This window comes from Microtus pennsylvanicus, chromosome 14, assembly GCF_037038515.1.
Source record: "Microtus pennsylvanicus isolate mMicPen1 chromosome 14, mMicPen1.hap1, whole genome shotgun sequence".
Taxonomy (NCBI): Eukaryota; Metazoa; Chordata; class Mammalia; order Rodentia; family Cricetidae; genus Microtus; species Microtus pennsylvanicus.
The window spans coordinates 33302718-33324050 of record NC_134592.1 but is presented as its reverse complement, the minus strand read 5'-3'; the positions used below and the strand labels follow the sequence as shown (position 1 = coordinate 33324050).

At 47.8% G+C, this 21333-nt stretch overlaps 1 protein-coding gene across 14 annotated transcripts in view; it reads left to right on the top strand.

Annotated features, from left to right (window-relative positions):
• Nucleotides 1-20140, top strand: part of Sipa1l1 (signal induced proliferation associated 1 like 1) — a 284116-nt gene extending 263976 nt beyond the window's left edge. For 8 of the 14 annotated variants that reach the window (XM_075948061.1, XM_075948056.1, XM_075948058.1 and 5 more), the window contains 7 exons: nt 4287-4523; nt 5274-5439; nt 10618-10864; nt 13889-14035; nt 15075-15189; nt 17728-17812; nt 18411-20140. In XM_075948061.1, the coding sequence (XP_075804176.1) occupies nt 4287-4523; nt 5274-5439; nt 10618-10864; nt 13889-14035; nt 15075-15189; nt 17728-17812; nt 18411-18554 (1141 nt within the window). In that variant the 3' untranslated portion in view covers nt 18555-20140. The remainder of the gene's footprint in view (nt 1-4286; nt 4524-5273; nt 5440-10617; nt 10865-13888; nt 14036-15074; nt 15190-17727; nt 17813-18410) is intronic. The other 6 variants (XM_075948065.1, XM_075948069.1, XM_075948067.1 and 3 more) reach the window with 1 other exon arrangement.
• The last annotated feature ends 1193 nt before the right edge of the window (nt 20141-21333 follow it).

Here is a 21333-nt window from a genome sequence, read left to right as displayed (position 1 = left end):
TAACATGTAGTAAACATTTCACACCGGGACCGAGTATTAGCCGTCATAGTCATGGATAAAATCAAGCAGCTCTCCTAGTGAGGATACACTTGTAAGCAGAAGCATCATTAATTAATCTTAATTAATTTAATTTACAATAAAAACTAACGTGGAGTTTTAAATACAGTTTGGGTAAAGCACTGTGTGCATCCATACTCTCACAGCTGAGGTGGATTTCCAGCTTCCTGTTGATTTAGCCTTGTCTTTCATCGTATGTTGAGTGGTTACAGTTGCCAGGGACTATTCTAGGCATGGACATGCAGTGGCAAGCAAGAAAAAAAAAATCTCAGTCCCTCATGGGTTTATCCCCTATCAGGAAGATAGAGTCCAGACAGAGTCAAGTATGCAGTAGTCTGCACTGGGCAGAAGTATTTTGGTAAGAGCCTGCTGGGCTCCTGGGAGTAGTGGCCACATGGAGGTAAAGTCCGCCTGTGTTCTAGTACAGACACTCTCCGAATGCCAGTTAGGGGAGTAACAGTTGGATTCACATAGAGAGGAAAGCCATACGTGACACACACGCTGGCGTCTCCTCTGAACATTCCCCAGCCTCCTCTAATTCTCTCTTGGCACAGATCTGTGCAGCGTAGCAGGATGATTTGTAAATTAACAAACTGTGGCATTTATTTTCTATTCTCCTGGCAAATTATTTGTTTTGACTCAACTTTAGTGTTACGAACTTCCAGAATTTTTTAATAACTATGGAATATCAAAGTATTTGAAAGTAAAATATGGCAATACAAGGCGTACCTCAAGTACAGTAGATTTCAGAGCCTGGGAACATGTGAGAAGTGTGAGTTCTCATGTCGCCCACCCTGTCCCACATACTGCATCAACGTCTTTGGAGCGGGGATGTAGTCAGCATTTTTAGAGAGCTGTCTCGTGTGACTGTCCACGGCTGCTTCTATATCCTTAGTACTTATGTACTAAGTCCTGCTCCAGACGGCAACCAGGGTTAAGGCTTGGGACCTCATAACTGTGTTCTGTGTGTCAAGAGATTCTAAAGCAAAAAATAAATTTTAAAATCTGCAAACCAAAAACTAGAATCTCATCCCAACAATGGGCACACCCACAACCCACCATGCTTTCTAAAGCCTGCCTGAGGCTGCCCTCTTGCACTGCGGAAGCCCTTTGACTGGCCAGCACTGCTTCCCTGACGTATGCTGTGCCTCTGGTGCCTCTCTGTGCGCTCTTTAGCCCTTTGAAGTCTTCCTTTTTTCCTTCAGTTCATCCTCACGCTTTGGATCTTCTTTCTGTAGCAGAGATCCATTGGTTGTTTTGACCATACTGATTTAATACTCAACACTTAGTTTTACACACACACTCTTTTTAAGATGTGTTGTTTTCTTTTTTAATTATATGTGTATGTCTGCAAAGGTATGTCCTGATGGTCCTCAGAGGCAGGAAGAGGACATTGGTTCTCTTGGAGTTACAGGTCGTGGTAAGCCATTAGGAGCCGAACTCTGGTACTCTGCAAGAGCAATACGTGCTCTTAACCACTGAGCCATCTCTCTGATCCCTCTTCTTAGTTTTAAAAGCAGCCAGATAGAATGTTTATCAAGAGGCAGCATCGCACTCTTTTAAATATATGTTGTCCTTGGAGATGTTGTAGGGGTTCTGCCTGTCATCTCTAGCTGGAAAAATACTTGGGAGGAAAGAAAATGCATGGGGTATGAAAGTAAGACAGCCTTTTTTATTCTATCTTTACAAGTTTGGGCCCAGTTCTCTGTATCATTGTAAAAATAGAGAATCTGGTTCTTTGTTTTCTGAAGTAGTCAGACCACATTCATGTTGAACACTCTCCAGACAGATTCTTCCCCAATATCTGTCTGGCTCTGGTTGCTGATCCTCAAATACTGATGGGGCCCCTCCCTTCATGTTGCTGACTTCTGCTTTCCTGTGGACATTTTCTCTGAAGGCTAGCATTCATATTGCAAAAGGCAGCAACAGTACGTGTACACCCCTCTGTGAACACTATAGAGAAAGCAAACTAGACCATCACCGACATCCCTACCCCTCACTCTGACCCCGCTCCTTCCCCGGTCAGACTCACTCTCCTTGGTTCTGGGTTTAGACAGGATGACTCTGTAGTGTCTTTTTCATCCACACCACAGTGCTGGGGTCGGTCCCCGTGTTCCCAGCCACCTCAATTTGTTTCCTTTGTTCCAGTTTGGGTTATCTCTGCTCTGAGGATAATACAGAGATCTGGATGTATCTTAGTTACACTTAGGTGAGCTTTCTCTCAATGTGGTAGGTAGAAAGCGATTGTTATGTCTGAAGGACCTACCTTCAGCCTATCAGAGGCTGTGATCTAGTTGACTAAAAAGGTTTAACAGGAACGCATTACCAGCAGTCTGTAAGAGCTGTATCGTGTCCTCTCTGGCATGTGGTACTTTAATTTAGCTGTTCTGGCGGATGTGTGATACTCTTGTGACTTATTTTCTCTTTTCTTGGTACTTGGTGATGGTGAGTGCTGGTATTTTCATGTCTTCTATATAGCAGACTTTTCCTTCCCTCTAGCTGCTCCCAAATAACCACACAGAGACTTGATACTAATTATAAATGCTTGGCCGTTAGCTTAAGCTTGTTTTTAGCTAGCCTTATAACTCACATTAGCCCATTTCTATTAACGAGCTGCCCCAAGGCTCGTTTACCTTGTATGTTCTTCCCATCCTGCTCACTCTGCGTCTCCTGGCATCTCCTCTCGCTCTGCCCTTTTCTGCCCAGCCTTTTCTCTGCCCCAGAAATCCTGTTTAGCCCTAGGCCAATCAACTTTTATTAACAATGAGAGCAGCTCGTCTTCACAGTGCACAGAGGGTTATCCCACAGCTCCTTTAGTTAATTTCTCCTTTGAAGTCACTGTTCAGACCATTGCCCCTCTCACTAGTTCACCCAGTTGCCTTGTTTATTTCTAGGGGTTTGGCTTATGTATTGAATAGGAACATATTATTGGATGTATTTTTCTACCCCTTTAGATGCAAAGTTCTTTCTTGTTTTGGTTTTCAAGACAGGGTTTCTTTGTGTAGGCCTGGATATTCTGAACTCATTCTATAGACCAGACTGGCCCTAACTATGGGTCCTTCTGCCTCTGCCTCCCAAATGCTGGGATTCAAGACATGTGCCACCACCACAGCCTGCGTGGATATTTCTTAACTTTAATGGGCTTTTGTGATCTCATTTATAAAACACTCTGCCTCTGTTATAAAAATGTTCTCCCATATTATGGTTCAGAATCTATGGGTCTTTTTAAATGTAAATATAGGTATGACTGATCTTGTTTAAGGTTTAAGACCAGAGGAGTGTCAAGATTTGTTTTCACCATATTGTCCCACCAGTGGGCTCTGGGTTTTGTTCCCACCGTAACCCTTTAAAATATTCTGATAGCTTCACAGTTGCAGAAAAGTTGCCAGGCTAGAGTTCCCGTGGACCTCCTCCAGCTTCCCTTTGTCATATCTCCCATTGCTGAATGGCTTCTCTGTCACAGCTGCACATCACTATGGACTGGTGCCTTGCTCTTGTTCGTCAGGACAGTTAGCTTTGACAAATAGCATCACCGAGGAATGCCATGTTACGTCTGTTGTAGAAGTCGCCTGACCTTAGATTTCTCCTAAGCAGAACTCTGCAATGCTCATAGTGTGGACGTGGGCTCTGAGGGACCTCAGAAAGGAAGTATGGGGATCCTGCCTGTGGGTGGATGAGATAAGAAGAGTCTGCCTTATTCAGTCTTAAAACTTGTCTGGTGATGAGCAGTCTTTGTGAGTCAGTATGAATGCTAGATGCTACAGGGACACGTACCTCTGTGTGCCCTTGGCCGTGGGTGTCAAGGAGAGCTGTGTCCCGGACTTGGTCTCCCTCTGGCCCTTAGTCTGGTCTTAGCATCACTGTAACCCCCAAATCTGGGGAAAGCAAGACAAACAGACAGACACTGAGACTTCTGCTCCTTGTCCTGTCCCTTGCCTCTTCTGAACGTCAGTGGGGCCAGTGTGTTTGAAAGTGCCCCTCGGCCTTAAATGCTTCTACTTTAACTTAAAGTGCAGACCAAGCCCCACTGAGAGCGCTTTGAAAGCAGACAGCTAATGACACGGGGAGGTCAGGAAGCCAGGTGGCCATCCCTTTTAATCGTTGATTTTTATTCAGCTCTCATTTTTCCCTAACCTCGCTTTCACCCCACCTTGGACACCACTTCTGCAGCTGACATGGCGACCCTGGGTAGACACAGGTGTCACAGTCTCTGTCCTGCCTCCCCACAGCACCATGAGCTCCCGGCACTCTGCCAGCCCCGTGGTGTTCTCCAGTGCCCGAAGCTCACCCAAAGAGGAACTTCATCCCACCACGTCCTCCCAGCTCGCGCCATCCTTCTCCTCTTCCTCATCCTCCTCTGGGCCTAGGACTTTCTACCCCCGCCAGGGTGCCACTAGCAAGTACCTGATTGGATGGAAAAAGCCAGAAGGAACCATTAACTCCGTGGGATTTATGGATACAAGAAAGTAAGAGTTCTTCTCCTTCTAAGTGGTGGTTGGTTTTCTTGGCGCACAGAAAGAGCTAGGGCAGTCTCTTAGCTCAGGATGCTGGGGTGGGGGCTGGCATCGGAGGGATTGGCCTATTGGAGGGATGTTTCTTTCTTTTTTTAAATGGGAAAAAAATGTTTTTCATGTAATGTATTCTGATCACACTTTTCCCTTTTCCCCCAAGAGATCTTATTTGCTAAGTAATTTTTTTTCTCTAAATTATTCCTCTGCTTCATTGCTTGAGTAAGATGTACTGTGAAACATTCCGATCTGAGATCTTGAGCTGTCATCGGAAAGAGCTGTGTGAACAACACATTCCAGCCTTCTGTCCGTCACAGCCTTTCTGTAGACCCCTTCTTAGCTGGGCCCATAGGGCCGCGAGGATATCAGAAACTGAGTGACTGCCCCAAAGGATAAAGGCCCTTTCCATGTAATATTCCTGTCATTTTGCTTCCGCTGTATAAAGGTGGCCCTGGGGATCCGACTCTGGTGTCCTGTCAAGTCTGCTGCTAGTGTTGGCTAATGGGGCAGATGGTTTCCTGTAGAGGAGGGATCTATTTATGATGCAGATTTTATATGATGTTTCACATTGGCTGTTTCTCCAACCAGCACTGACCTGAGTAGATTCTATGTAAACAGGAGCCATACCCTTCTCACTTGCCTCGCTTCCCAGCCCCCACGCCCTTGAGCCAATCCTATGGACTCCATTTTCACCGTCTCTCTCCGCAGGCGTCATCAGAGTGATGGTAATGAGATGGCCCACACTAGACTCCGAGCCTCAACCAGGGACCTGCGGGCATCCCCCAAGCCCACCTCCAAGTCCACCATTGAGGAGGATCTAAAGAAACTCATCGACCTCGAGAGCCCAACTCCGGAATCACAGAAGAATTTCAAGGTAGAAGGCAGGCTGGAGTAATGGCAGAGGAAAGCCAGGCGTGATAGGAACTTGGGCTGAGGGTGTTGGGGACTCCTCTTCCTCAGCGCTGAGCACTCTGTCCCCGCAGCCGCATCTCTTTAGTGTGGGTTCCTGTTAAGCTGTCCTTTCTCTGGCCCTCTCTTGTAGTATGTCCTCTTCTGAGTGCATGATTCCTTGGTCTGCACTTAAATGTCATCACTTCCGGGACTCTGGAAAGACACCTGTGGCTCCTTGTCAGTTAGCATGTTCCCCATATGTCCTCCAGTCTGCCTGCTGTCCATAAGGTCCCCTCTCACATGTGTCCCCAGCATGCCCCGCTTCTAATGAGCACAGTAATACTCTCCACATGTCAATCAAAGGAACTGCCTCATGGCTAAACTCACAGTTCTCTGCACTGAAAGCCTCGTTTCCCCCTGAGAATTCCAGACTGTGCGTGTCTTCCCTGGGGCCACATCCTCCTCTGTGCCCATCTCAAATACTCAAATGCAGCATGTCTGTGCGTTCAGCAGTAGCCAGCCTTCTGCTGGACTGCTGGGCAGGTGTTTCCGCCTGCCTCATTGCAGGGCCTGGAAAGCTTCTGAAGGCTCTCGGCACCTGTGTTCTCAGAAGCACGGGCCTGAGGAATTCCTTCTCTCCCCGTGGGAGGTATTTCTGCTGACGTGCTTTAAGCAGCCCCAGGAGAAGGGAAGCCACTCCAGGAAGGTCATGGCAGTGAACACTGAGGGTCTCTCTCCTTGAACTTCTTCTGAACCTTGCGCTTCACCCTGAGTCAGGCTGACTAGAAAGCTAAGTTTCCGAATGCCGAGCAAGTGATGAGAATGAAAGCCAGAAAACGTCCCCAGCCTCCGCTGTAGTCAGAATGAGTGTATACCAGGTGAGCGGCCTGGTATTCCTGTCTCCTCCAGGCTCTCCTGTGCATGCGTGTGTACACGCACCACCCACAGAGATCAGATATGCCCCTAGACTGAAAAATCCCCATTTATAGGAATTACATATATCCCAAGGGCCACTCTGGGGTTTTGCTGAGAAATAAATGGTTTATTAACATGATTTATGTGACTAAATGATTTAGGGATACAGCCATTCCTGACTTCTGTCATTTCTGTTTCGGAAGCCAGCACTTAGCAGCTCTGACTCATCATCCAGGGAACAAACGGTTTCCCTTAGCAACCTTGAGGAAGATGCACTTGTTAAAACTCTGCAGTCCCAGTTTCGATGTAAGAATTATTTCAGATGTGCTCTTTGAGGTCGGAAGATAGTAAAACTTGCCCAGGAAGGAGTCGTTCCCTAAATCCTACTTGAAAGGGTTTTTTTGGCTGGGGGTGAGCTCAGAGTTTCCGTTCCTTAGATTTACTCCTGCAGTGGGAGTAATTGGAGGCAAATGTCTGTCTGCCCTCATTCCAGCTCCTAGCTTTAATTTCCAGAATGTATTCTTTTAGCGTTGCTGTGTGTGCACTTTCTCTGTGCTAACTGACTACGGTATGGGACCCTCTGCAAAGACAGGGCTCCTGCTGGCTCTGACCACAGCAGCAGAAGAATGGAGCAGCAGCGGCCAGTGCTCCTTTCCCGCCAGTTTATCCCTCTTCGTCTGCTTTTGTTTCAGATGAGTTCAGCTAAGTAACTATGGTGACTTCTGAATGACCATGGTTCTGTGGTGTAAGGCAGGCTAGCATAGCCTTGAGAAGCTTCCCAGGCCAGGCCTGACTCAAGGCTTCAGGCCAGCAGCAAGCTTCAGGAAGAAGCCTAGGAGAGCCATTTCTGGCCTAGAGACTTAGAGCCCACAATGGACGGGCTTCCTGTCCTGTGATCCGTCAGTCCTCACTTTGCTTCCGGTAGAATTAGTCAGTGCTCTGCCCCCAGCCGTGAGAATGCTGACAGAACTGTAACACCCACCCACTGGCAGAATGGGACCGCCTTGTTCTTCCTGCTTCCCAGCCAGTGCTCTCAGGTGGACCAGAGCGAGGGACTCCACATTGCGCTAGTATGTAGGAAAAGCGACTAGTTTCTTGTGAGTGATCAGGACAGGGACAGCGAGGGGTGAAGAGATCTGAGTCACTGCTGGCAGGAGTGCAGATGTAGGCTATGATCACATTGGGGGAATCATTGGTCTCCAAAGGCCTCGATAGTTTTAAATTCACCTCCCTACCAGTTTTTAAAGTAAAATCATCCACAAAAGCTCCATTTGTACTGAACTTCTGTGATAGAAGGTAAGGCTGATGTGGGCTATGGTCCCCACCTAACCCTCTCCCTAGCAGTGAGTGCCCTAAGAAACTCTTTGGGCTCCCTGGAGCATGAGTTGAGACCCTTTGGCATCTGTCTGTGTGCTCTCTGAAAGCTGGGTCTGACACCCAGCTGGGAGCGTCTTTCCCCAGGACTGACCACACTGGTCCATAGCTCTGGGTTATCCCAGGTCCCACACCCACAGCAGGCACTTGGTGGGTTTGCATATCTTTAAGTCTGGAAGTTGAAGAAGGATGGGGTGAAGTGTGCTGACAGTTCTTAACAAGTCAGGGTGCTGCTGTATCTCAGGACAAGAAGTTCCCATGTAGGTTGTGTCCTTCACCCCTGCCCTGCTTCTCTGTGGGTCAGGATCTCATAGCAGCCCATACAGTGGCCGTCCAGAGGACTGTGATGGTTCCCAAAGAGGCAAAACAGGAGTTGGCTTAGAGTTTGTCTCCTGAAATCCTCAGGCTAGAGATGTTCATTGGAAATTAAATCTCCGCTAAAGCCTGAAGTGCTAAGAAAGATAGAGTGGGCCATATTGAATACTGGGATCTGAGAGCTGCGTGTGGCTGACAGGAGCCTCGTGTGAAAGTTCTAGAACCTTGAAAACAGAAAAGAGGTGATTTCATTGTACCAAAACAAAGCTAGTTAGAAATCTGTTTAATGCCCACTGCTCTCCATAGAATGGTTAAAGAGCTGTCCCTTCTCTCAGAGACTGCTCACAGTCGCTTAATCTTAGGCCAATTCGTACATACCTTGGGTTTAACTCATCACCATTTTAAAGAATAGTTACTGATTTATTATGTGTATGTGTATAATGGGTGTGTGTGTGTATAGTTTGTATTGAGTTTGTATGTATGTGTTTATAGGAGAGCGTATGTCTGCCACGGTGCATGCATCTGCCTTGTTTGAGGCAGACTTTATCTTGTTTATTGCTGGGTGACATGCTCCAGCTCGCTTGCCTGCAAACTTCTAGAGGATTCTCCTGCCTTTGTCTCCCTTCTCACCAAGGAAATGTGTCTTAAGTCAGCATTCTATTGCTGTGAAGAGCTACCCATGACCACAGCAACTCTTACTTAAAAAAAAAAAAATTTAACTGGGGCTTGGTTCCAGTTTGTTTAGTCCATTATCATGGTGGGAGCATGGAGGCACACAGGCAGACATGGTGCTGGGGAAGTAAATGATGGCTACATCCTGATCCCACTGGCTGAGAAGAGATTCTGGGCTTGGAATGGGTTTCTGAAACTTCAAAGCCCACCCTTCAGTGACACACTTCCTCCAACAAGGCCACACCTCCTAATCCTTTCAAATAGTGCCACTCTCTAGTGACCAAGCATTCAAATCTATGAACCTATGTTGCCAATCTTGGATTGCAGACACATGTCACCCTGTCCAGCTTGTACATGGATCCCAGAGTCCAAACTTGGGTTGTCCGGCCCTCCGTGAGAAGTGCTTTTACCCACTGAGCCACCTCCTGACCCCTCATCCTGGATTTTTTAAGTGAGAAGCGTGTTACCACATTGGTCATACTTTATTCTTATTTATAGTGTGTCTAAGTGATAATTTGTGCATCCCTGGAGGGATGAGGTGTTGGGTTGATTGAGATTGATTGGTCGGCAAGAAGGCCCAACTGGTGAAAGCACCTGCCCCAAAAGCCTGAGGCCCCCAGTTCAATGCCCATATAAAGCTGGAAGAAGAAGACTGACACCACAGAGTTGCCCTGTGTCCTCCACACATTTGCCAGGGGCACATGTGCCCCCACACATATTACACAATAAATAAAATTCTTATTTTCCCAAACTAATGAGATCTAGCTACCTTGAGAGACCGAATTAGAGCTTGTACTTTCGTTACTCATGGCAAGAGCCACCTAGTGTGTGTTCATGTTGTTGTTTATATTTATGTTTATTAGTGTTTTGACTGCATGTTTTTCTGTATACCACATATATGCCTAGGCCTATATAGGGCCTATATAGGGGGTTGCATCCCTTGGAACTGGAGTTGTAGATGGTTATCAGCTACCATGTTGGGTGCCGGGACTTGAGCCCTTGGTCCTCTGTAAGAGCACCTAGTGCTTTTAACTGCTGAGCCATCTCTCCAGCCTTGAGTGCATGAGTATTGACAATCATCTCCTGGCTGACCACCAATTATACTGTCTGTCATCTGGTAAGCATCTAAGGCTCCCTGTCCCTGTTCCTGGCTATTCCTTGGCTATCCATCCCTGTCCTGGGAGTCGCACCCTCATCTTCTAGCCTCCTGGCAGGTGCTGTTGTGATCAGCCAGCATTTCACCAAGCAGTTTTGACAATCCAGGCAGATGCTTGGCTCATGATGATGGCGATGGAGTGTAAGCCCAGGGACATTACAGGATCTGGTCAAAGACATAGGATTCAGATAAGTTCATATTTAAGACTAGGGGTGCTGGTGCGAACCTTTAATGATCAGGTGGATCTCCTGAGTTCCAGGCCTGCCAGGGTTACATAGTAAGGACCCACACACACCTCTAAAACAAACAAAAAAATCATTTATCTTGTTATTCAATACCACATAATATTGATAGATCATGGGTCTGAACTTCATTCTGAGCATGGATCCTAAAATGTAGGATTTGATGGAGCTTCAAGACTAGATGGGGCTCGGGCTGGAGAGATGGCTCAGCGATTAAGAGCACTGCCTGCTCTTCCAAAGGTCCTGAGTTCAATTTCCGGCAATCACATGGTGGCTCACAACCATCTGTAATGAGGTCTGGTACCCTCTTCTGGCCTGCAGGCATACATGGAAGGAATGTTGTATACATAATAAATAAATAAATCTTTAAAAAAAAAAAGACTGGATGGGGCTCATCCTGAGGCAGCACCTCACTGCTTCACCCACTCCACCTTGGTCTTCTTCTCTACCCTGGTGCCCTGACCCCAGTCTGTCTTCTGTTTTCCAGTTCCATGCACTGTCCTCCCCACAGTCTCCGTTCCCCCCCACCCCTACCTCCCGGCGGGCCTTGCACAGGACACTGTCTGATGAGAGCATTTACAGCGGCCAGAGGGAGCACTTCTTCGCCTCCAGGGCTTCCCTTCTAGACCAGGCCCTGCCCAACGATGTCCTCTTCAGCAGCACCTACCCTTCTCTCCCCAAGTCGCTTCCGCTGAGGAGGCCATCTTACACACTGGGAATGAAGTCGCTGCATGGTAAGTGTGCCTGCAGCTGCAGCTGGGCAGTCCGGTGGGTGGCCCATGGCCCAGCATGACAGGCAGCCATTTGTTTCCTAGGGGTGTAGTTGTAGAGGGATTCCTACCTCTGCCTCGTCCTTCAGTTGCCCCCTGTCTCCTATAATCACAGACCACAGGTCACCTCAGCATTGGTCAGCACAGGTTGTTAGACCTTACCCAAGACCTGCTGAATTGACTTGACTCTGAAAGAACAGTCTGGTAATCGGTGTTCTTGGCAGACGTCCTAGCTGCTGAAATAGCATTGGGCAGACAAGGCTAAGGTGAGATTAATAATCATAGAGATATGTGTCCTGCTTCCCTCAGCTGCCGTAAGCGCCCAGGTCTGTAGTTGTTCTGTCTCCTGACCAATGAGAGTATTGTCCTATCCGCCACACCGACTCATTTACTGAGCCAGCCAGTCAGCAGGGCATCTTCCAGGAAGAGAACCAGGGATCATGGCACCTCTGTGTCCTAGCCCACAGTCATGTATGCTGTGCTCGCTTTGTGGCCTAGCTAGATCCCAGTTTGACAGCCATAGTCTGGGACTTCAGCCTTAATCTGCCCAAAGCCACTCCAGGGCTCATCTGATAGCCATGGCCGAGTCCAGCAGACACACAGCACAGGACCTCATCCTGACCAGATTTCCCTTCTGGGAACTCAGCTGCAGCGGTCGTGTGTATCAGACCCGTGTTTCTTGCCCTCCTCCGGAGCCGTATCTTCCAAGCCTCCTGCTTGCTCCACACTTCTTGAGCCCTCACTGATGCTCATGAACATTCTCCCACGCCTCCATCCTACTCAGGCACATCCCAAGCTCCCTCTCGCTACCCAGGGACCATGCCATCTTTCTTTGCTCCTTCCTCCACCCACCTACAGCTGAAGTCTAGATTTTCTTTGGCCCAGAGAGTCACTCCCAGTAAACCGAAGTCAACACATGAAGTACTGCTTCCTGGCACAAGCTCTCTAGAGCAGCGGTTCTTTTATACAATTCCTCATGTTATATGGTGACCCCAACCATAAGGTTATTCTTGTTACTACTTCATACCTGTAATACTGCTGTGAATCAATCATAATGTAAATATTTTTGGAGATAGAGGTTTGCCAAGGGGGTCACAACCCACAGGTTGAGAACCATTGTTCTAGAATAAGCCCCTCTATGAAAGCTTTATATAATCTCACCTTGCCCCTTTTTCCCCATATAGGGGCCACTATTCATGAATCCCTTCATGTCAGGAGCCATTTTCCAGGGAGCAAATTCCTCATTCAAGGGCTATATAAGCCACAACCATTTAGCTAATAAAGAGAGACCTTGACATATTGAGAACAGAATCTTGTCTGGCTCTGCTTGGTCTCCTTCCTGTCTCCCGCCCTTGTCTTTTTCAGATAGCGCCTCTTCGGGACCCTGGAATAACTGACCCGCTAGGCGGGTTACACCTTCACTCCTATGATCCTCCCTATCTTGAGAGCTTTTCTTCTCTCCAACCTTCACAAGCAATGAAAAGTAGCCTGCCACCCTGCCCCACCACCCCCATCCATGTGCACGTGCACGCACGATCATGCGCCAGAATGGGTCTGGCCTCTGGAGGCTTATATTCTAAGGGAGTAGTCCAGAGGAACAGCTTCCACTGGGGGCAGACAGGAGGGGAGGGACACATGTCCTCGCTGTGTGCCTTCCCATCTGACTTCCTGTCTCACGCTCAGCTGCCTTGTTTGGTGTCTACCACTGAAATGTATGGGGCGGTGGAGGTGGTAGTTGTGCCCCCTTTATCCCTGTATGGAAACTGGAGCATCAGGGATGAAAGTGCAGAAAGATGATAAATAGCCAACAAAGTTATCTTCTCCGCCTACATACCCTTGAAGGGATCAGGCTTAAATACAGCCGAGCGTTGACTGTCCTCCGGGGGTTTGCTGACGTCATTTCCTCAGAATTCCGCTCGTTTCCGTACACCGACAGCCAGCAGCTGCACCTCAGCAGTTTGTACGGAAAACGTGCACTGACTAAACCTTGGCTTGTGGGGCTGGCGCCACAGGCACACCTCTCATCCCTGTAGACGGGGATTTCTGGAGCCACACTGCTTTGTAGTGAGCTTTGCTCGGCTCTGTTTCAGGGCTTTGGTGCTGCAGCACATTTGGGGGTGTCCTCTTGGAATACATGCTCTGCTGCTTTCACCCTGGCTGCTGCCTCTAGGTTTCCTACTTTTTTTTTTCACTTACTGCCTTCCCAACCCTGAGCAGCAGCATGCCCTCATGTGCCCAGGGTAGACCCTGGTAATCCAAGCAAGGGTTTTTATCATTGTCAGCTGTCACAGGGTTTAATGTTGGCAGTGAATAACCTTTTGGCTGTCAGATTGCTGTAATATTGCTGATTGTTCAGGTGATCCCCTGGTCCCTGGGCCCACTGAAAGTCCCTTCCTCAGCTGCTCCTATGAGAGACTTAGCACTCGCAGTGTGGCTTGGTTAACTTCTCAATCTAGCTAACTACATCCAGCCGGGGAGCCAGTAGAACGCTCCTGGGATGCCACTCCTGAGTGAAGAACCCGCAGAAGCTGTGCTCAGATCTCAGCTTGTGGTCCACATAAAAAGGCACCCTGTTGCTTCTCTAGTAGGTGTTAGCGTCCCTGGGTTGTATCCACAGTCCAGGTCTCCAATGGAGCAGGCCTCTTCTCCCCAGATGAACCTTTTGACACTGTGAAGGGAAGCTGAACACTAGAGCTAGCCCCGTGCCCACTGAGCACAGACAGTTCCTCCCCAGCAGACCTGTGTGTGACCTTGAAGGTGCAGAACTAAGTTTCTCATGACTCGCATTCTTGGAGGAGAGATGGTGGGAGGTATTATTAAGATGGAAAGGACTGGAGGAAGCCAGATCTGCTTCACTAATGGCCTTCTAGACTAGACATTGATTCCATCAGCAAATGGCTTACACATCTCCTGTGTTAACAGGGAGTGGGTAGGTTCTTGAGTGCTTCTGCTATGGGCACCAGTGTTGTCCTGTTGTTCCTTCTGTAGGAGAGTTCTCCGCCTCGGACAGCTCCCTCACTGACATCCAGGAGACCCGAAGGCAGCCTATCCCTGACCCCGGCCTAATGCCCCTGCCTGACACTGCCGCGGACTTGGATTGGTCCAACCTAGTAGATGCCGCCAAAGCCTATGAGGGTGAGTGAGGTTGCTGACAATCCACACAGGTCACCAGAGTCCTGAAGGCCAAGCCACAGGGTACCGGGATTGTGATCAGGTCTGAGCAGTGTGCCATTGTGGGCACAGTGACAAGTGTGTTTCATCTGTACTGCTGGAGCCCAGGCTCTAGTGCTGAGATCTGGTGGGCCAGACTCTGGACTGGGAGCATCTTACACTCAGATGGAAGCTGAAGTTCCCTCTGTACAGAAATTCATGTGACTCCTGTAACTCGTAAACCTGTGGCCCCTAGGATGCTCTGGTCTGTGGAAACAAGAGCCTAAACACAAGGCAGTGTGTGACGACATGGACTGTCTTGTGTCCTTTCTTCGATAAAGACTAACTTTGCTCTAAGATTATCCTTCCAAAACTTTTTATTGCTAAAATGTTCTTTATAAAGTTGCAGTAACAGAGTAATTTTTGTTTATTGCTCTTACTTATGAGGATTGAAAGTGACTATTCTGTCAAGTGTCCATTTAAACAGTGGGGTTATTAGGCTGCAGAATTCAGAAATAGAGCAACCAGCAGACATCCATCACCGCCCTCCTGCTTCTTTAGCTCATGGGAACACCCCGATTCCCACTGGGTTTGTCGTTTGCAAACTAATCTTACAAACTCTAAGTTGGGATATGTCTGAGCAGTTGGTGTGAGCACCAGAGCTGGCCACACATCCTGTGGAAAGCATCCTTCAAGAACTATCATTTTAGGCTTTCAGGGCATGTACACCTTTATAAAAGCCTTGGCATAGAATTTGGTGCAAGCCCTCTTTCTGGAGAAACTGTCACCAGAACACTGCTTTGGTAAACAAGGAAAGGGGGCTAGAAATGGATTTGCAGAAGCTGTCTTTTCAAGGGCACTTAGATTATCACTGTCTCTTCAGTGGAAGAGCACAGTCTCCTCCTGGGAGGGTACCTGTGTGTTGGTACCATCGACATGTTGACCGTATGTAGACTGGCGGACTTTGCAGATAGGGCCCCAGGAATGCGCCCCTGTTCTTGATGCTCTCTCACTTCTCTTCCAGTCCAGAGAGCCTCGTTTTTTGCTGCTAGTGATGAGAACCATCGCCCCTTGAGTGCAGCCTCCAACAGCGACCAGCTGGAGGAGCCGGCCCTGGTCCAGATGAAGTCGTACAGCAGGTTGGTCACCCAGTGCTGAGGGCACCCTGTGCACCATGTGTCGCCCCCAGTAGTGGCAGATGTGACGAAGAGGAGATGGAAGGCCCGTGGAGGAGCTGAGTGAAGCTCAGCTGCAATGCCAGATACTTGGCTTTGTAGTTAGAACTCTTTATAACTGACTACTGTACACACAATTAAACTGGCTTTGATGCTTAAGGAGAAAGTTATGAATGTTATTGTTATTTAATGTCACAATTCACCTGTGCCCCTGGAGCATATTAGGTAAAGTAAGAGAAAACATTGGTCACAAATGCCCCTGAGCTCTTGAGAGCTAGTCTTTGAGTCTGGTTTTTGTGTTTTCTCGGTTGCTATTTTGGCCGCCTGTACTTCCATCTGCTCAGCTTCCAGCATTCTGCCTCTGCTGTCCTGTGTTTAAAACAGGACGGCAGGCTGGCTAAGAACATTTGTGAGATGGGGCAGGTCGGTAGTCACTGAAGCCAGAAGAGCCCCTGGATTCCGGTTATGGACTGTGTGGGAGTAATTTCCTGTTTCCCTTAGTTTCCAGTGGCAGAGGTGTGTGCCCAGCAGCCCACTCTGGAGCATACAGTGACACCTCCATGTAGAACAGTCTCATCAGCTGGACATCCCTGCCCTGCATCCTCCTGGGAATGGCTGGGAACCAAAGTATCTAAGCCGGGTGTGGTAGTGCATGCCTGTAATTCCACATTCTGGAGGCTGGGGCACAGGCTCAGGAGACCAGCTGGGCTGCATTTGGAGACCTTGTCTCCATCAAACCACTGTACTTCACACCTACACATATATTCAAATGTCTATAAGATGTGGCAAGAAGCAGGTAATATAGGGGAAGAGAGGCTGAACTGCACTAAGTCTGAAGAAGTCTGCAGGGGTGTGTGCTTAGTTTCTTGTTAATTAAAATAGAAGATGTCACAGGTCCTCGTACTGGGACAGATAGGGTAAGCAGAGGAGCAGACTACTCAGAACTTTGGGGAGAAAAAAGAAAACCCAGCGGAAGGACTGCACAGAGAAGCGTGAGCCTGCCTTTCTGGGACGAGATCATTAGAACTGATGACAGGAGGAGGGGAAGATGGCGCAGTAGAGCAGATGCAGATGGGGTGCATCCGCCTTACTACCCTGTCAGTGCACGCGCTCAGAGTTCCTCCTGAGGAGCCTGTGGAGTGGAGTTGGGCTCCAGGGGGCCCCCTGAGGGCAGCACCCTGCCAGGCTTTGTGAGGGGCAAGGGTTTCCCCACACAGCTTCCTCTGTTGTACATGTTTGTCCTTCAGCCCAGCCCTGACCGGCTTGCGGAACCACATTGTGAGTTGCCGCTGACCTACAATCCAGTCAGTGTCAACTTTTGGTTTTGTCTGAGGAGTCTGGAGATCATTATCCCTCACCTTGCGTTCAGTGAACTGTGACCTTTACTTTTGAAACATGATGCAAATATAAAATTAAGAGAATGGTCACGCAACTCATTATTGGTCAGGAATTCCAACTTGAACTTTGACTTTTTAACTACATTTAAAGAATACTGTTATACCATGTCTTAGAAGACCAAGAGTTACATCTCTGGTTCTATAAAGAGTCCTCTGCCTTTTTTGTTTTGTTTTTTGAGACAAGGTTTCTCTGTAGCTTTGGAACCTCCTGGAACTAGCTCTTGTAGATCAGGCTAGTCTCAAACTCTCAGAGATCCACCTGCCTCTGCTCTCGAGTGCTGGGATTAAAGGTGTGTGCCACCACCACCCAGCCTGTTGTGTGATTCTTAAGGTCTTATGACATGACTAGAACTTCCTCCAGGAAACTGTTGGCAGCTCCCATTCACATAAAGAGGGGGAAAGAAGTGCTGACTGATCCTCAGTCTTAGGTTTTGGGGGTGGCAGCACCCAGCGTGTGACCCTCAAGTGCATTCATACACACTTGGTGCTCCACTAGCAAGGTGCAATTAGCACTTTAACTTAACAAAACTGCTTTACCAGCCCTAATGGGGCAGAATCTGAGGCAGTGATCTTGCACTGATGGGCTTTTGAAACATGCTGCCTCATGTTTTCAGTATTTAAAGATATTTAGACTAGCTAAGATGTGAGCATTGTATGTAGCTGCAGTGGCCTGCTTAGAGACAGAGCCTTCAGGAAACTCGAGATCTGCTCTGTTAGTGACCCCAATGCATTAGCTACATACATGTGTCTCACACACACACACACACAGTGGATCTCCTTTGAAACCTCTAGAAGAGATCTGAAGAAGGAACTGTATGACTGTTGGATCTGCAGGCTAGCTCCTGTGCTACCAAAGAGACCATTTTCATTGTCATCACCAACTCTTCCGTCAAATGTAATGGTTTTAACAAAGGAAGCTGTTGACCGGCTGTTCAAACCTGTATCACCTGTTAAGATCACCATTTTCTCTTTTTAAAGTTAAAAAAATTCACATTGAGTTGCCATGCTAAGTAATTTGGCATTGAAAAACATTTTACAAAAAAGGGGGAAAAACCAGCATCTGTGTAGGCGCCTGCCAGCGTGGCCTTTTGTCTCTCCCTCCCAGCAGTAAGGAGTCCTCTCCCACTCTGGCTTCTAAAGTGGACCAATTGGAAGGGATGCTGAAGATGCTTCGGGAAGATCTGAAGAAGGTAAATGTTCTCAGAACAGTTTGTCCAGGCTGTGGGAACAAAATGCCGCTAACTGGGAGAGTTAGGGGGGTCGGGGCACACGTGTGGGTGTTTCCCTGCAGTTTCTCTGTACATGTGTTTGGGGCATCCGAGACCTTGGTGCCATTGACACACATGGTGTGAGAGGCCTTCATTGTCCTATGTACAGAAAACCTGGTCCCTTTGGGGAAAAGCCTTAGACTTCAGCCAGGCCTCTCTGGGCCTTGTCCTGACCTCCAACCCTCAGGTGCACAGGTCCTCATGTCCTTGTTTGGCTTGTCAGACCAGGAGAACTAAACTTGTGTTTCTTTGGTTTTGACTTTATCTAGGTATCAGCCTAAAGCAATGGCCTAAAACTTTAAAGCTGGCTCTAAAATACACTTTAATATAATTGCACCCCAGCTAATCCTGTAGTTCTGAGCTTTCTGGGCGCCCTTGGGCTTGAACCAGACGTGCGTGGGCATTTAGTAGACTGGGGAATGGGAAAGGACCGCCTAAAGAGAGTCGAAGCTGCTTCTCCTGAGAGCTGGGCGAGATGGGTGGGCACCCCTAGGTTACATCTACTTGGCTTTTCCTTCAGGAGAAAGAAGATAAGGCCCATCTCCAGGCAGAGGTCCAGCACCTGCGTGAGGACAACCTGCGGCTGCAGGAGGAGTCTCAGAATGCCTCAGACAAGCTGAAGAAGTTCACAGAGTGGGTCTTCAATACCATAGACATGAGCTAGGGGCAGCTGAGGGGAGAGGAGGGGGCAGGCTGCTCTCTTCAATCCCGCTTTGGAAAGTATGCTCAGCATCCCTAGCTCCCCGCTGTGCTCCTGTGGGACAGTGCACAACACAATTGCAGACCAACAATCATTATCTGCCTTTTATAGAAAAGAAAAACAAAAAAACTAAAAAATTTTAAAAAGTAAAATAAAAGTTTAACTGCTAAAATGTGAATGTCTTTATTTTTTGCACAATATCTTTATCTGTTATGTATTTACAAAGAAACTGGGCCCAGGACCAGAGTGTCCCGGCCCCTCAGCCTCTGCTTCCGTCAGCTTTCTGATCTATTTCAGGTAACCCAAGATCTCCCTGTTATCCCAACAGACGTCTTTGTTCTAGGGAAATAAAGGTTTTTCTTTTTAACTGTTTGTTTGGGGGTGGGGAGCCATGTTTCCCTGCCATCTTTCTTTAAATGCCTGAAGAGGGGCACTTTAAGGAAAGGTCACCCCCCTGCGTGGTCTGTGAGAGGCTTTTACCTTCTGCTCCTGTCTGCTCGAGACCTGCAGGGCCAGAACTGCTCACCTTCTGATCTGCATCTTGTCCCTTCTTTTCCTGGAAAAAAATGGTCCCCAGTATGCTCCTCAGAGCTAGAACTCCTTGTTTGGCTTAAGTGAACCCCACTAATTAGAATCAACCTGTTCCACCTCCCGGACCCCTATTGTTAATTGGCTTCTGAATTTTCCCCAATGAAAACCTTACCTGTATGCATTTTACAAACATTTTGGTCAAAAGTCTATGTATATGTATAGTTTCTGTTTGAGATTTTTAAAGATGTAGCAGAACTTTTTTTAAGCTTGTTCAGTATGACTAAATTAATTGACAAACCCTTTTCATCAAAGCAAGACTTCACCGGTGTTTTTAATTAGGAAAGCTAACAGTGAATGTTAAACTGTGAGTTTAATCCTTGCTTGTTCGGGGCAATGCCTGTAACGAAATGGGCTCTTGGAACCTGCATGCTGCAGCGTGGCGTTTACTCAAAAGGACTCTGCTGTAGAAGTTACTCCTGTGCTGTTCCTCCATCTAGTGATGCAGGCGACTCTGGGCTCCTCGCCCTCACTGTTAAAGAGCTCAGAGATGTGGGGCTGGCCTTGCTGTTAAGTGGACCCAACTTGCCCTGGATTCCATCCCGGAAAGACAAGGTGGATGCCTCCTGCCTCCCCACACACGCCAGACATTTATGCTGTAGATTCACAAATAACTGTGATTCCTCTGTGGGGTGTTTTTTCCTGTTAACATTTCTACCGCCGAGGGACGAGGAGGATTTGGGAGTGCTTTGTAAAGACTGCAGTCCACTCTTTCTAACGTGTGTGGAGGAGATTGTACATTGCCTGATGTCTCTCTGTAAATGAGAAATAACTGCTAACACTCAAGCATTCTGAAGTCTTGCCTATCTTTCCGAGTTTCCTTTTCATTTGGTTTTCCCTTTTCTTTGGGGACTTGGGGCAAGCTATTTATTAGAGTTTTTGCAACAGAGTTCTTGTTTGAAGCCTCTAAAGACTACTTGTAAAATTCAAACAATAAAATTCGTTTTAAATCTCTTTTAAAATGGGTTGGTGTTATTTCTCGGGGTTTTCTTGCTCTAGAGACCACCCAGGAATTCGCTGGCCCTTGCTTCCTGGTTTTTCTCATCAAACTCCATTAAAGAGGAGGCCAGAAAGCGTGTCCTTTTCGAAGTGTAACCGGCTGCTTCGCTCCCTGTTCCCTGGTCCATAGAGAATTCCCACCCTCCCTTCTCTGCGCTTGACCATTTCCAGAGCATGATGTGGTCAGTTGCCTTTCCATTGTCCACATGTGCTTCTTCTATCACGACATTGTTGTTCCCTGAGACCAGCCACACACACACCCTTTCTTATTTTAGAAAAGGACTTTGTCCTTTAACTCTCAATGTCAGTTGTGTGTGCCCAGGGAATACAAATGCCTGTGAATATTAGACCATGCAAAATATAATTAGAGAAGTTAACCCACTGGAGAGAATGAGTGCTTCCTAAACTCAAACATACACAGAAAAATGCTGTTTGTAATCCACCACATCACCCTTCCTCTCGAGTGGATCAGCTAATTTCAGAGCTGACACGGTTTCTTCTAGTTGGTTCAACAATTTCTTCAAATCCTAGAACTGCAAATCTAGGATAAGAGCGGATACCACGAGACACTGACTGGCAAGCTGTATGGTTAACACCTCTTTAGCACCTTTGCCAGCCCTCAGAGCTCCGCCTCTAAACATACATAGCTCATCTTACCATTCAGTGTGGACTTCTCATGACCCATGTTCAACCCGGTGACCTCCCAAAACTCTGGGCTTCGTACTCCAGGTCTGTAGAGAAGTATGCTTGCTGCTTTGGGGGATCTCAGCACACATCCTGTTGATGCTTCTGTCTTTCCTTTTCCTGGCAAAGGGCTGTGTGCTTTCAGGGGCCCGTCATCTCATGCAGCTTAGACCTTGTTTGCATACTCAGAGTCTCTAGTGCACGCCTTCAGCCCCAGCTCTCCTTGGCATTTCCTAATTCAAACCCAAAGAAGGGAATCCCACCGTGGCTATCTACCAGTACAACCAGACCTTTGGGAATCCCACCTGCCTATCTACCAGTACAACCAGACCTTTGGGAATCCCACCTGCCTATCTACCAGTACAACCAGACCTTTGTAAATATAAGTGGCTCAGGAAGGACGTGTTCTAAGGAGAACTCTGGGCTCATCACACACACATCCAAGGGCAAGTCCATGTACCCTGGATTGCAC